The sequence below is a fragment of the Eleutherodactylus coqui genome, chromosome 10 (assembly GCF_035609145.1).
Source record: "Eleutherodactylus coqui strain aEleCoq1 chromosome 10, aEleCoq1.hap1, whole genome shotgun sequence".
Taxonomy (NCBI): Eukaryota; Metazoa; Chordata; class Amphibia; order Anura; family Eleutherodactylidae; genus Eleutherodactylus; species Eleutherodactylus coqui.
In genome coordinates, this window is record NC_089846.1 from 141,334,035 (window position 1) to 141,351,075 (window position 17,041).

The following is a 17,041-nucleotide window of genomic DNA, read 5'->3' on the forward strand; positions in this document are numbered from 1 at the left end:
CCAGGTGCTGCTCGCCTGTTTTTGGACCACTTTGCTGCCTGGCTCCCCCACTTCCTATCCTGTGAAATTCCAACCCTCATCTTAGGTGATTTTAACATCCCCACTAATGACCCCATCTCCCCATCTGCCTCTCAGCTTCTTTCACTCACCTCCTCCCTTGGTCTCTCTCAACTCACAGCCTCTCCCACTCACAGGGATGGCAATACTCTTGATCTGGTCTTCCTCCGGCTCTGCTCTACTTCCACCTCACTAACTCCCCTCTCCAGCTCTCGGACCATAACCTCCTCTCTTTCTCTGTCATGCTCCCTAACATCTCTCCAGACCCACCTACCTACAGTACCTACAGGAACCTTAAGGCCATTCACACCAAGCACTTTGCTGAGTCCCTACAGTCCTCTCTGTCCCCTATCTCTCTCTCCTCTCCTGCCCCAACCTGGCTGCCGCTCACTACAACACCGCTCTCAAACATGCCCTGGATGAAGCGGCGCCCCCCAGGACCCGAGCCATCTGATGTAGAACGCGGCAACCCTGGCTCACGCCTCTAACGTGCTTCATCTGGCGGTGCTCTAGAAGTGCTGAACGGCTGTGGAGGAAATCGCAAACGTCCGCAGACTTCCTCCACTACAAATTCATGCTCAGAACCTACAACCTTGCCCTCCACCGCGCCAAACAAGTCTACTTCACCTCTCTAGTCTCCTCACTATCGCACAACCCTAAACGGCTCTTTGATACTTTTCACTCCCTTCTCAGCCCTAAACCACAGCCCCCGGTGACGGATCTCAGTGCCGAAGAGCTGGCTGCTTACTTCAAAAAGAAAATTGATGACATCAGGAAATAACTTCCCAATCCCAGACTAGCCCTGACCCTAGTCTTGTCAGCACTGCATCTAGCTCCTGCTCACTGTCTGTACTCAGACCAGCGACAGAGGAAGAAGTCTCAAAATTGCTCTTCTCTGCTCGCCCCACCACCTGCGCTAGCGACCCCCTCCCCTCACACCTCCTCCGTTCCTTCTCCCCAGTGATCATCTCCCATCTCACCACTATATTCAACCTCTCTCTGACCTCTGGCATCTTTCCCTCTTCTTTTAAACACGCCATCATATCCCCACTGCTAAAGAAGCCGACTCTGGACGCGACTGATGCTGCCAACTACCGACCCATCTCAAACCTCCCCTTCATCTCCAAACTACTAGAACGCCTGGTTTACTCCCGCCTTGTAAGCTATCTATCAGAGCACTCTCTCCTAGACCCGCTACAGTCTGGCTTCTGACCACAACACTCGACAGAAACTGCCCTTACAAGGGTATCCAGTGACCTACTGACAGCCAAATCGAGGGGCGATTACTCCCTACTGATCCTCCTCGACCTCTCCGCAGCATTTTACACTGTCGACCACAAACTCCTCCTCAGTATGCTTCGCTCCATCGGCCTAAAGGACACTGCCCTCTCCTGGTTCTCCTCCTACCTATCTGACCACTCTTTCAGTGTCTCCTTTGCTGGCTCTACCTCCCCTCCTCTTCCCCTCTGCTGTTGGGGTCCCCCAGGGCTCTGTCCTCGGCCCCCTTCTTTTCTCTATCTACACAGCCCCTATTGGACAAACCATCAGGAGATTTGGCCTCCAATACCACCTGTATGCTGACGACACTCAGCTATACACCTCTGCCCGTGACATCTCTGCACCTTTACTCCAAAACATCACCGACTGTCAGTCCGCTGTCTCTAACACCATGTCCTCTCTCTACCTAAAACTAAACCTCTCTAAAACTGACCTATTGGTGTTTCCACCCTCCACTAACCGACCTCCTCCTGACATCTCCATCTCAGTGTGTGGTGCCACCATAACTCCTAGACAACATGCCCGCTGCCTTGGGGTTATATTCGAACCCCGATCTCTCCTTTACCCCCTACATCCAATCTCTGTCCTGAACCTGTCAGCTGCACCTCAAGAACATCGCAAGAATCCGCTCTTTTCTCACTGTGGACACGCTCAAAACACTTATTATTGCCCTCATCCACTCACGGCTCGATTATTGCAACTCACTACTGATCGGCCTCCCCCGCACCAGACTCTAACCTCTCCAATCCACCCTGAATGCAGCAGCCAGGCTCATCTTCCTGTCCAGCCGCTACTGAGACGCCTCTGCCCTGTGCCGGTCACTGCACTGGCTGCTACCATATACTACAGTGCCTCCAAAACAGAACTAGCCCATGTTGCCTTCTGAAGAACAGAGGAAACCCCATTGTCCTTAAAAAATGTCCATCTATAGTGCCCCCGGGACAGAGTCAGTCACTGTAACTCAAAACAGAATCAGCCAGTATGCCCTAGAAAAGAGGCAGCCACTGTGGCTTATAGCAGAGCCAGCCATTGTGTACCCAAAAAAGTGGCAGACATGCTGTCCTCTGAAGAAGGAAGTATGAAAGGAAATGTTGAGCATCACGGAGTTCTTTTTCCAGATACCAAAACAGGGCCAGCTACATTATCAATTGTGGTATCCTCTATGCCTCCAAAACAGGGCCAACTGTGGTGTCCTCCTCAGAACAGGGCAACCAATGAAATACATTGCAGGAACAATAGTGGTAAGCAACTGGGTGCAAGCAGATATTTTGCAATGGGGAATAAAGAATGCAAGTGGGCATTTGATTGGAATCCATGGATGATATCAATTTATGTCTGCACTAGCTTCAAAAATCCCAATATCTCTTCCACATATAGGAGCATGAAATGCATTCTTAAATTGGCAGTTCTATGTGAGCAGTAATAGGCGAGCAAATTTCCCATTCACGCTGTGGATTAGGAGGAAGTGAGAAGCCTGAACCCTGATTGTTCACTGATCCCTCGTTAGCTTAGAGGACCCATCCATCATTAATACTGTGAAAGCTCCTCTCAGTCACACAGAATCACTCAGCCCACGCTCCCTGTTGGGTGATTAAAACCTGGTAAAAAAAAGCAGAAGAAGAAACTGTGTCTTGAGTCGGCAGCAGTGGTGGGTGGATAGGCCTCCGTTATGCTGCAGTGATCTGCTGTCACTGTCTTCCACAATGCAAGGGCTAGCGGAGACAGCCATCCGTACATGGGTTCGTAAAGGGGCATGCTAAGGAAAATTACATGAAATCTAAGAAAATCAGATCTAGAAATTCATAATAAGGCACCAACATGTGCAGAAACGGAGTACAGGGTAACACAAGGGCAGATTTAAAGGGGGGGTTTGCTGGCAGGCTCCATATTATTTTCAAACAAGCCACTCTGGGTTGGCCTGGCTCTTTAGATATGGGGCTACGGCTATATTCACACCTGTCTTACAGGCTCTGTAAAGATTCAGCACAAGACGCTAGACATAATAGTGCAGCTAGAGTGCATGACGGAACCCAAGGAACCCCAATTTAGCTAATGAGGTATGTTGGGCGCCGTTCATGCCCATCTCCTGCTGGATCCAACACTTGTTGCTTTCTTTCCTATGATGGAGCCAAATAAAAAGCACTGGTGTGAACCCAGAGAACTGAATCTTTGCCTTAGGCTGGGTACATACTTCCCATGTGTGTGAGTTGTGCCCAATAGGCTTGGGCGAAACTCGCATCAAACATCTCACACGTCTGCCTGCTGTCTGATTTACACGGACACCGTGCATTGATATGAATTGGCACATCCTATTTCTCATCTGTGATACGGACAGGAATAGGACGTGCAATGAGCTTTTTTAAGCAGCCCATCATTCCTCACGAATATGCACAGCTCCATAGGCTATAATAGGGTGGTGTGCTGCCCATGAAATCACACGGTCACAAAAATGGTAGTGTGCCACAGGTCTCAGATGAAGGAAAGCCTGGAAACTCATTTTGCAAAACCCCAATAATAGAATTAAAAGTCAATACAGGGGGCTTCCCAGTTGACAATCCCTATCTATAACTCAGAGCACCAACAAAGTGTGTATTTCCCAGAAAGCCCTGTGATTTCAATGGGCACCATGCAATACTTAATTTCCCTAGTGGGGGCACTGCAGGGAAATTGAACACTTGCTGCCAGGTTCCATTGCATACTACAACAGACTGCTGGGAGTTTCAGGAATGGGATAAGCTGTCATGAGCTTATTATCCTTGTATCAAAAAGCAATTGTCCAAAGTAGACATTCAAAATAGACTTCCACTTAGATCCAAACATGGAATCAGGAAGGCACTGCTACTTTAAGGATCTTTCAGCCAAATAATATTAATTAATATTAATGAACCAAAGTAAATAGACCGGGTTAGCGCTCCTGAGTATATAGGCAAAATACTAACAATGTGTGAAAAACATGTTTATCACACTCACCCGGTGTTTGGCAGAGACCTTGTCAAAGATCCCTACCAACACCCCTTCATCCAGGAGAGCCTGTAGAATAAGTTGCCGGTGGGTTCCTTGAAATCCCGCTGGGCTAGACAGGGGAGAGTGTCTGCAGATCCTTCGTCTCTCTGGCTCGAGAGCCGCTGAAGTTAAAAGCTATGTACTAAGAAAATAGGATACCGCGCTCCTAGGAACATCCACCCTCCGGACAACCGTCTCTTTCTTTTACTCCGTTTATTAGAACAACGCGTTTCGTCGGTTAGACTTCATCAGGTACCTGATGAAGTCTAACCGACGAAACGCGTTGTTCTAATAAACGGAGTAAAAGGAATTAATATTAATGAATAGGTTATCAATAGTTGATCACCGGGGATCCACCTCTTGGGATCCCTGGCGCTCAGCTGACCATCGGGATTGCTGACATCGTCATCAAGGTTGAAGGCAGAGGCGTATTAGAGGTTTTTACTCCTGTTGAAATCAATGGGAGCTGAAGCCTCATATTATACTTCCGGACTTTCAGCTTTCACACCGTGGTAAGATGAGGAAGTGTAGTAGGAAGCACTGCTCCCATTAACTTCAATGGGAGTGAAGCCCTCTACGATGCTTCCACCTCTGACCCCAATGATGATATCCAGCCTTAACGTTATTGACTGGGACAATGCCCTCAAAAATAAGAATACGGACTATAAATAGGAAATTTTGAAAAGCATATTAAATACTCACAGTGAAAGGTTTATACCTCACAGGAATTAATTAAATGGTTAGGAGTAGGAGAAAACAAATGTGGCTCAATAAAGATGTAAAGGGGCAATAAAAAAGAAAGCATTTAAGCTGTTAAACCAAGAAGGCAGCGAAGAAGCACTAAAAGCTGTAAGGAAAAAAATAAATTATGTAAAAAGCAAATAAAAGCAGCAAAGGTGGAGACAGAGAGACTCATCGTCAGGGAGAGTATAACTAATCCTACACTCTACTTCTACTATATAAATAGTAAAACGATTCAAACGGAAAGTGCTGCCCGTTTAAGAAATAATGAGCGAAGAGTTGTACAGGGTGATGAGGAGGAAGCATCTGTTAAATAGTTTTTTGCCAGTTTGTTCACTCAGGAAAATGAGGAATATTAGGTGAAATGCAGAGTGATAAAGTAAACTCTTCATTAAATATCACCGGTCTAACCCAGGAAGAATTACAAAGCTGTTTTAGGGTATGTTTATACATAGCGAAAATGCTGCAAAATCCACAGCATTTCTGCAGAAGACAGAGTCAAAATCAGCACCATCGTTTCCACAGCTAATTTCAATACCCACAGCATCCCCCCCTCACCTGCAAAGTCTTTGCACTGTCAGCGCTTTCTGCACCTGGCGGCCTCTAGCCACTTCAGCATCACCTGACAAGCGGCTCTGCGTTCACTAGAGGCTACTGGGGAGTGCTGACAGCTTAAAGACTACAAAGGTGAGAGGAAGCATGGTATCTTCTGAAATAAGCTAATACATTGCTTCTTTCCAGTCAAAATGCAGATTTTGACTTGTGTTTTATATATGGAAATGTTGCGGAATTTGCTGAAGAATTTCACTACCTGTAAACGTAACAGGATTACAATAGACAAATTGCTGGGTCCTGATGGAAGACACCGCTGGGTTTTAAGGGAATTAAGAAATATGATAGGCAGACCGTTGTTTCTTATATTTAAGGACTCTAGTAACGAGGTCTGTTCCACTGGATTGGTACATAGCAAATGTGGTACTAATATTCAAAAAGAGGTCAAAAAGCGAACCAGGGAACTAGAGGCCAGTAAGTCTAACCGGTGAGTAACGGGAATACCCCAGCAAACGTCCGACACGTCGCTTAGACTGCAGATGCACAAAGAAAAGCGAAGAGTGACTTTTGGATAGAAACCTGTAGAGGGGAGAATCAGAAGTACTAATGCCTGAGACTATGAAATGCTGTGTAATGGAACCTTATCATTGAATTTTTAAGTAAAGAGACAACCATGTGCCTCCGGTTTGAAATCTATTTCTTTAGTTGTAGACTCTATTATTTACTTTGACCACTTGGAAGGGGCACTGGTATCACGAAGACAAGCAGGTACTAAAAGGTTCTCTACGCAACTGTTATTTATAGGTCCTGTGTGCGGCTAGGCCAACTACACTTTTGGTTTCGCAGGAGAGGATGGTAGAGCCACCCGTGACAGAGTAAGTCTTCTACCCCGCCATCTTCCCTAGCCCAAGGTCGGTACCGGGCCGCCACACAGGGACTGGTGGCTACTTCTTAGAGTAGATGTGCCGGTGAGCAGATGGCTAAAGGAATTATGGTGATGAACAAATTGTAATTCCAAGTACAAGTTTCTACCATAAATACTACATAATGGTTAGACATCACTACGTACTGGGGAACAGAAGCTTTAAGGAGCTTCTCAGAGGCCACATGCCTCCTAAATAATTCTACTTACAGAAAAGTCTTTGACCAAATTTTAGATTACACAGTGTAGTAAGGTGAGAGGTGAAGTGTGGGATGGAGGTACGTATCACGGAGACTACTAGCATTCGTGATGTAGACCCGGTCCGTTCCTCACTCCGGTACTGAGTTCCAGCTGAGCCAGACAGGTGAGGTGTATACATTGATGCAGGCTGCAGTGTGAAGGTGAGAGAGTTCAGAGCTGCCTGGTGTGAGAGACACAAGCTGAAAGTGAGCTGAACTGAAGACGCCATCATACCCTGCAACCACCCTAATTTAAGGACTTTTATGTTTCACTCTGCTGGACTATTTGCCTGAAAAAGGACTTTTTCTTCCTGTTTTTTCTGTTGACTGGAGGTGAACGGTGTCTTTATGTTGTGTTCAGCGGACAGAATTCTGGTTGTGGCCTGAAGTGTTTCGCCTGTGCCGCTACAATAGTGATTAAGCTGGAGGCACTGTTGCAATGGCGTCTATGAAATAAATGTATCATTGGTAGTAGAAAGAAGTGGAATTGCACAGAATAGATCTTTCAATGGTCTGGATAATTCTGATAATCCAAAATAGTCTTGTGCCAAATGAACTGGAGTTTACTCTAAATTCAGCAGTCAGATTCATCGCATCCCTGGATGTAGGGTCCACAGCATCTCATCTTCTAAGATCAGTCTGTGTTGACTTTAGCTACACTATGGCGTTGACGCTGATGTGAACACCAGTAACGGCACATTGCAGCCCCAGAAAATGCGATGCTGTGGATCCCACCAGCAGAGAAGCGGCGCCCCCATGCTGTGACCACAGGACTTTACATATACATTTAGATTCCATCTAACGGAGTGCTATTTTTAAGGAGCGGTCCAACAAACAGCAAGATATAAGAGCTTCCCTACATCATATATTATACCATCATTTATTACATGGCAATTCCCACAAGAGATGATGCATTCTTTTCGTTGAATATGTACATGAATATTGCATGTAGCTCTGTAAACTCTAAGACTCTAAGTACATGATGTGATGACCGTCCTACCAGGAGCCTCCCACTGTGCGCTGGAGAAGATATAGTATGGGTAGGAGGCTAAACATAAGCCGCGACAAAACTGTCAGCGTACGCTCTATGGATGAATTCACGGAGCTGCTACCCTATAATAGGAATACTCCCGACTAGAAGGAAACTATTCCAATAGTAAGCATCAGGAGTGTCCTGATAAAAGGGTAAGTTAAAGGAATGTGTCATCAAAAATGACCCATTGTATAAATACTGTTCTTGTATTAAACGTATTCTTTAAGAAATCTTGGTGTTTTTTTATTTTCTATGTCACAATCTAAATTGTTAAAACACTGCAGTTCGCACACTTACAGCTAAGCCTAATAATAGTCTGACACTTCCTGTTCTGTGGAGAAAACTTTTCAGCAGTCTCCTCATTATCATCACAGACAGGAATACATTGACAGATAACGCCTGTACACTATCCTACCAACAGTAACTGGACACTTGAGCAAGAATCAAAAGTGGTGTTTATTGTTAACCCTTAGTGGGGCCTCTTTGGGCTCTAATGATACCCTCTGTGGCATACCTTCTACTAACATCTGATACACTTCAGCTGGTATTTCCCATCCAGCAAACGTTTGGCAAGTTCTCTCAAAGTAGATTCATCAGCCCTTGCACAGTGGAGCAAGGAATGTCGTCATTGGAAAGTTAAGCAGTGGAAGAATATTCCATGGGTTGACAAATCGCACTACTCCATGTTGAAATCAGATGGCCGTACCTGGTTGTGGAGGATGTCTGGGGAACACCTTGTGACAGAGTGTGTTGTGCCAACAGGTAAGTATGGCGGAGGTTCCATTATGGTCTGGAGATGTGTTACGTGGCATGGTCTCAGTCCATTGGTTGTAGTGGCAAGAACCATGAGCACGGAGAGGGACCTTAACATTCTAGAGAGTAATGTGCTGCTGACAATGTGACAATACTCTGGGAATGGTCGGCCATACTTCCAACAAGACAACGCATCTTGTCACAGATCCAGCGCTGGTGTACGTTTGCCTGAAGATATGAATGTTCCACACTTGGACCGGCTGCACAGAGTCCTGACCTAAACCTACTGAACATCTTTGGGACGAACTGGAATGTTTGGTCAGGAAATATGAACAGCGTAAGTCTTCTTTGAGAGAACTCACAAGATGTTTGCAGGATGAATGTAGGAAAATACCAGCTGAAGTGTATCAGATGTTAGTAGAAAGTATCCCACGGAGAGTATCTGATGTCATTAGGGCCAAATGAAGCCCCACTAAGTATTAAGATATGGAAATAACTATTACTTTAAATTCTTTCTTAGGTGTCCAATTACAGTACTTTGCATAGGATAGTGTGTATAGATAACACAGGATCTACAACCAGTGATAGCCACAGCTTACCTCCTCCCCTCCCTGCACAATGGCCTCTACACAGGTCATAGAGCATGCCTAAACAGTTTCCCATAGAAGTCACTGGGTTAGCTCCCGCATTTGATTGATGAGGCTGCTGTAAAGCACAGCTGTGAACTTTGTTGTAAAGCATATACCTGCAGCTAAGACAAGATGACAGCCCCGCGACCTCTCTGCATACATACCCCGACGCTCCAGGACGTAAATGTACATCCTGGAGCAGGAAGGGGTTAATGCTGTTTTCCGCATTATTGTTATTTTGTACTGTGAACTAGGTATTAATAACCCAGAATCTAGTTAGCTGTAGTTAGTGGTGTGACAAGCCGGGGATTACTCGCCTCTGGATCGCCGTCCACACGGTCAGGATGTGGCGCACCTTGCACACAAATATGCTCCAGCAACAGAAGACTTCTTTACACTCCTGCCAGCCTTTATTCACAGCATATAACACAGATGTTACACAGTCCAACATAGCTTGGGGTTTACAACCCACAGGGTCCTGTCACTAACCCCTCCTCGGGCGTCTGGAGGGCATCTTCCTCCGTCAGACCAGGTGACAGACCCAACTGGTCCACACTGGACCTCAGGCTCCAAGTCCCTGATGCGGCTTCCTTCTCTGGCTCTCTCTCAGCCAGCGTCTCTCTATATTTCTGGCAGGAACTGGCTTTTTCTAGCCATTTCCTGCTACAGCCATCAGGTGTTAACCTTTACCTTTCCTCTCTTTAGCTACCAGACTGCCTATCTAGCACCCTCTGCAGGCCAGTCTGACAATGCCCTGCTACAGTGGTAAGAAAATCTCCATTAAGGCTGCCTGTCCACAGGCATTGTGATCTGCCGTGGGAGCCGCTGGCCAGGAGCTGGAGCCGGCAGACGAATCTCCACTGTCAGCCTTATATAATAGATAGGCTGACTGAGGAGGACCACAGAGAATCGCAGCATGCTGCGATTTGCCAGCCGCGTAATGATTCTCCGATCATGAACAGGGGGAAGTGCTCTCCATAGCAACGCTATGGAGAGCTTGAACTGCGTTCCCCACGGCCGGATTATCACCACAGGAACACGATTCAAACTCGCCTGTGGACAGGCAGCCTAAAAGGTAAACTTCTTTCTTGTTGCTATTACCTTGCAGATTCTCATTTCTTTGTTCGTAAATAAATACTGTATTGTTTGTGTAACTCCGTCTGCTGCATCGTACCTTGAATCTGCATTATGATACCACCATGACGAAGGCAGGAGGAAGACCGGTCCGATGCTGCCCTACTGCAATGAAGTTATTCTAGACATTGAGACTCTACGATCCCTGACAGCCAACCACATTCACATAAACTGCTAATTGTCCATTTACCAACCAAGAACTGAAATATCAGGGGATTTGGTAAAAGCTCGAACCTATTCTTGCCTGAATTGTGATTCCCCTCGCCCCAGCCATTAATGACTGCTCTAAAAGGTGGGCGCTCTGCGGTAGAAGAAGGGATTTCATCTTCCCCAGGCTGGGCTGATGTTACTCCTTTTTCTGACCGGGTATCGCTGTTATAGTGGCCAAATATTGACTCTCTGTTACCGCTTGTCTGACTGATCCACAAACAGGATTAGAGGGTAATTAACTCTTTCTGGAAGCAACACATCATCCTCCCCCGGGAGCAGAGTATGGCTCCAACACCTTTCAGTAGGATATCGTCTGTCTACCTGTCATAACACCGAGCCGGCGTGTCTATCGGTCACAGACTAACTCTGCAGATGCATTCTGCACTGTCGTTTTACATGTGAAGCACCGTAGGGGATCCATCGCTTCGAATAACTGGGCCAAAATATAAAACCAGTTCCCATGCCGGCAGACTTGATCCGTTCGTGTTTGACATGGATGGCAGCAGTCCTGATAATACTGGGACTGCCTCATGCTACTGAATTCGATCATTGTGGGCTTCATGCTGATTGGGTGTTGCTTTCTGATAAGGCATATCTGGCGAGGGTTGAAGTGTCCCACAGTTGGGCCATATTTCATATTCAGACTGAGCAACAGGGTGCAAGAGACATGAATAATGAATGGATCTGATCCCTTTGTCATTCACCCCATATAGACGAGGGTGTTTTTCTTCCAACCATACAGTTCGGATCTGAAGTCTATTTACATAATTTCCTCTGACGGCTCATACTATTCATAATTACATATAAATCATGTTAAGAATCAATCCCAAACATAAACCTTCAGTCACATTAAGAATAATGAAGTGCGTGTGATTAACGGGCAGTAATGCATTTTATAGCGGAGCTGTCGCCACCCCCGACTTGTCTATCTTGGTAAATACTTGCATTCCCCATGAAATAAAAAATGTTGTATCATCTGTGTTTAAAACCTCAGTGCTGCTCCTCTTAGAACCTTAGGAATAAATTGACAACTGGGTGTTGTTATTCCCTTTCTTGAAGGGGTGTATCCCCCATACACTTTGACTCTGTCAGCAAGGATTGGATATTGTCAGACTGTGTAAGGACACACCCCCAGCTGGTAACACCCAGTTGTCAATGTATTCATAAAGTACTAGGAGGAATAATAGAAGAACAGCACAACACAAAGTTTTAAGAAAAGATTGTTATCTCATGGGGAATGCAAGTATTTATAAAAATAGACAAGTCGGGGTGGTGACAGGTCCCCTTTAATGGGGATTTCTGAGACTTTAATAGAAAATTTCCAGGAATACAATTGTGCAAAATTAAGAATGCGTGTTCACATACATCAGAGGCTCCCAATCCAGCACTGGAACCTCGACGCCCGTCACACATAACCCAGGAGAAGCAGACTGGTGGTCACATGCACAATGGCCATCAGGGCTTCAGTGCTGCATGCGCTCTGTGTCACGGAGCTGTCTGCGTCGAGGCTTTCTGGATGCACATGTAGGTCTGGTGTGACATTACAGCATCAGCACTGGACCACGTAATGCATCACCCGGTGGATGCACAATGTTGGGCGCTGCTGGATTCCGAGGGAAGAACATCTCCCTTCAGCTTCAGTGCTCATAGGCTGGCTGGGCCGTCTATCACCCCAACAGTCTATTAGTGTCCTTGTTAGGGTATTTTAAAGAATGCTGGTTAGACATTTGTGTTTCTGGTCAAGATCAGAGATGTTGTTTCACGCCTTGTCACAGTTTGGTCATTCACAAAGTTGTGGCTTTGTTTCGGTGGTGTTTTATGCTCTCCGTTTCTGTTTGTCCTCCCTTATGTTACTTACTGTTTCTCGTCTCCCAGGCTTGGTTCTCCACCAAGATTTGCCTTTTCTCTTTACTTGTTTGTTTAAGGATGAGCAGGGCCTCCCCATAGATCCTGTTGCAGGGTCGCCATTGACAGGGCAGATGCTCTGCAGATTAGGTAGGCCCCATCCTGTTTACACCAGGGAGATCTCAAGCAGGGGCGTAGCTAAAGGCTCATGGGGCCGGGTGCAAAAGTTTGTCTTGGGGCCCCCCAACTTCTCTAACCCGACTCTCAAGGAATCTAGTTATTCCTGAAACCCACGTTCAATCACCAGCACTTCCTAGTTCCTAGTCTCTGGTAGCTCGTTCAGCCATGACACTCTGAAGCAAAAGATTATGCAATATTCTTTATTTTACACATCCCAAGCAGACGAGCATGCATTATTCTTCCCAATTTTAGGCATAGGTTTTTTTTAAGTCCTGGAAAACCCTTTGAAGGTTCACTTTGTCTTTCCTATAAGTCATATAGTTTCATTTGAGTTATGATCACTTGAATTGACTTGCGGGCATACATTACTTCATAATTCTACATTTTATGTATTAGTACAGGGGCTAGGGCTGCCAACAGTAGTATGCAAGCAGCATCCAAATGGCTAAAGCCCCTTCAGCTCCTTCCTTTCCACTGCTGCCTTGGAACCCATTGGTTACTATTGGGGGAGCACTTGGGAGATTACGTAATTACATCACTTTTCCCATCATAATGATTGATATACCATTTCCCACACACAGTGGCTAATAGATCTATGGCTTCCATCCCACATATTTGATGGGTCCCTGTAGAATAGGGAAACTTGCATTAAAGGAATGGCCCATTATTTGCACATTATTACTTGGGCCATATTAAAAATAAGACTATTGGTAATCCTGGCAATAGCGTGCCACCTGTGGCTTTTCAGTGGTGGTGAAACTACAACTCTCAGCACGCCTTGACAGCTCCAAGTTATGTGTTATATTTTCACCACCACTTGCAAGCCATTGTATTATTGTAGTATATACAAGACTGTTTTGTACATGATAATCCAAGACCTATAGGACGCATAAAAGTAGGCAATACTAGATACAGTTTGGGCTACTTACACCGTTTCATCATTCAGGAACTCCAGCTCTCCATAAGCATCTTCAAAGTCAATTCCTCCTCCCCGTGCTGTACCTTCTAGCGTCCGATATGGTATGACAACAGTTCCTCTTGCCCCAGAATTACGAATAACTTTTACCTCCAGAATGCCAACACTTTCACTGACATGAATGAGCTTCTCCTCAAAAGTAAATATTCCAGCATGGTCATCATCCAAGATGGTCACTGTGGCAATGAGCGGAGAGACCAGGCGAGCTTTGGGATATCCCTCTCCATCTGGTTCAAACATTCCTTCTGCATCACCTACTCTTAAGTTCATAAGTCGTACAAAGAAATGCTCATCTTCCTCAAAGATATCATCATCAATGATACCGATCTTAATCTCTTTTTGGGTCTCTCCTGGTTTGAAAATCAAAGTTCCTTCACTATATTCATAGTCAGAGCCTGCATTGGCAGAGCCGTCTTCTGTCTTGTAGTCCACATAAAATGTGCTCCCACCATCTCCTCCTTGGCAAACAGCGTTGAGCGTCACAAATCCACAATTTTCCAGACACTGGTAGTTGCAAGGCTGGAAAAAGATCTTGCTTGTGTTCTCCTCTCCAGGGTCATCAGTTACCTCCTGAAGATTGGCAGGCTTTTTGCTGTGGTCAGCCGCATGTTTCTTCAACACATTGCCTGCACCTATCATCATACGTGTGGCCTGGATACGATAGAAGGCTCTGCTCTTTTGTTGGTGCAACAAAGCGTAGTAATTTGCCATTTCTACCAGTTGGTCCAGCTCACGTTCTGGATACTTTTGCTTCAATTCTTTTAAGATGCGGATGACCTCTTTACGGCTTTCATCAAGCTCCTTGGCCTCGGCAGCTGCTGCTGCACTGTCTTGCAGTGTAGTTTCTTTTGTTTCTGCTGGCATTATTACAGATGCCCCCAATTTGCCATCCATTTCTATACTTTTGGGGAATTCCCCCTCAGTCTCAATGATGATACCTCTACGCTTATCGGCTCGGTACCTCTTGTAAACGTATTTGTAAAATAGAAGACGCTTGTCTGCAATCCATGCAAAAACCACACAGGCTGGAAAGAATAAAAGAGTGACCAATGCCTCCCAGACTTGAACACGGCCTGGAGAGATAACAGCAAGAATAAGGTACAACCAAATGTAAGCAAAGATACTCCAGGTAGCTGTGACAAAAAAAACTCTTGGGTGCTTGATCTTCCGCGACTCACCATTGGGAATGACATAGACACAAATGGCAATAATCACAAACATGTTAAATGCAGCAGAACCCACAATGGTTCCTGGCCCTAGTTCACCCGCCTGAAAGTTGTGACCACAAACCTCAATAACAGAAAGGAGGATTTCGGGAGCAGAAGAACCTAGTGCCATCAACGTGAGGTTGGAAACTGTCTCATTCCATATGCGCACGGTAGCAACGCTGGTTTCTCCGTTTGGTTTGGTTAGTGTGATCTCCTTCTCTTGTGATGTGATGACCTCAATTGAGGCCATGAAGCGGTCGGCAATGATAGACACCCCTAGGAAGAGGTAAAGCATTGCCACAAAGTAGACCACCGCCCGGGCAGCTTTGTCTCCGGTTGATGGGTTGTGGGGGCTCCAGACGGGGAGCAGGACGCCTGGCTGACATTGACCATCCCCTGTTGCTGAACAGCTTCCATTTTCTGAGATTTCCGTGGAGGCCAATGTAATTATAGATACCACCAGAAGGATTCCCACTCTTAGGAAGTATGCCATGACTGATCTCATTCTTGCGGAGGCCTTATGCAAGATGTTGTTGGGTTTAGAGTTCTTCTGGATGAAGATGCCTATGAGAAAAAATAAGTACAGATTTATTAATTGATTGCTTAAGTAATGACTTTAATTTCTGTATATAATGTGTGTGTGATCTGTAATATACAGTATATACAGTATATATGGTTCAGGAAACCACAGCATGATCTTTCTCATTTATCACCAATGCACTAGATGCTGCGGTCCCTTGACTTTTTGGGCTGTAGTTTTTAGAGGCCCATTCTTGATGATGGGTTCGCATGCAGGGAGCTGTTGTACTGTGTTGTCCTTAATGTCATACTTTTGTAATCTTGTAAAACAGTGGTGGTGGGGGGGGGGGGTCTGGATAGTCACGGAGAGATTTAAAGGCATCAACACAGAGGCAGAGGCTTCACTTTTTACACAACTTTATTGAAGAAAAAAAAAGTTGGGATGCTGTGCAAAATTTAAATAAATGTAAAGAAAAAAAGAATGTATTGAATTGGAAGTCCCATGTAACCATATCGCATTCACAATGGAGCATTGAACATATCAGAACATATTAACTCATTTAGAAATTGATGGCAACACATCTCAAAAAAGTTGGGCCATGTCTACCATCTTCTCTTTACAATAGCCTGTAAATGTCTGGGAAGTGAGGAGACAATTGCTGGAGTCTTGGGAGAGGAACGTCGTCCCATTCTTGTCTGATGTGGGATTCTAGCCGCTCCACATTCCTCGGTCGTCTTTGCCGGATTTTTCATTTCATAAAGTGCCAAAACACCTTATAGAAATCAAGAAAATTTCCCCAGCGCTTGTGATCCCCCGGGATATCAAAGGACACGATAGTCCATAGAATATAATTATATTTTATTAATTGTTGCATAAAGTGCCAAAAGTTATTTATTCGTGAAAGCTCTGGCCGGCAGGCGGCCGGTTCAGCGCCCGGACTCTTCTTCTGCAATGCCATGCTGCTGTGATGGATGCAGGATGGGGTTTAGCATCGGCTTGCTGAAATATGCAAGGTGTTCCCTGAAAGAGTCGTTGTCTGGATGGGAGAATCTGTTATACTAAAACCTCTATTTACTGCTCAGCATTGATAGTGCTTTACAAGATGTGTAAGATGCCCATGCCATAGGCGCTAATGCAACCCCAAACCATCAGAGATGCAGGTTTGTGAACTGTGCACTGATAAGTCAGATGGTCCCTCTCCTCTTAAATCTGCAGGACACGGCATCCGTGGGTTCCAAAAACAATTTCTAATTTTGAATGATCTGACCTCAGAATAGTTTTCCATTTTGCCTCAGTCCATTTTAAACGAGCTTTGGCCCAGAGGAAATGTCGGTATTATCTGGATTGTGTTGATATGTGGCTTCTTCTTGGCATGATACGGCTTTAATCTGCATTTGTGGATTGCACAGCGAACTGTGTTCATAGGCAATGGTTTCTGGAAGTATTCCTGAGCCCATGCAGTGACTTGCATTACAGAATCATACCTGTTTTTAATGCAGTGATGCCTGGGGGCCCGTAGATCCCAGGCATCCAGTACTGACCGTCGACCTTGCCCCTTTTGCACATGGATTTCTCCAGGTTCTCTGAGTCTTTTGATGATATTGTGTACTGTAGATGGTGGGATAGTCAAAGTCTTCGCAGTTTTACATCCTGGAACATTTTTCTGAAATTGTTCCACAATTTTAGACGCAGATTTTCAGATTGGTGAAGGTCGGACTATGTTTGCTCCGAGACACTCCGCCTCTCTAACATGCACTTTTT

At 45.4% G+C, this 17,041-nt stretch overlaps 1 protein-coding gene across 2 annotated transcripts in view; it reads right to left on the reverse strand.

The window, feature by feature from the left end:
- Nucleotides 1–17,041, reverse strand: part of SLC8A2 (solute carrier family 8 member A2) — a 139,495-nt gene that overhangs the window by 79,998 nt on the left and 42,456 nt on the right. For both annotated transcript variants that reach the window (XM_066581977.1, XM_066581976.1), the window contains exon 2: nucleotides 13,506–15,324. In XM_066581977.1, the coding sequence (XP_066438074.1) occupies nucleotides 13,506–15,265 (1,760 nt within the window). In that variant the 5' untranslated portion in view covers nucleotides 15,266–15,324. The remainder of the gene's footprint in view (nucleotides 1–13,505; nucleotides 15,325–17,041) is intronic.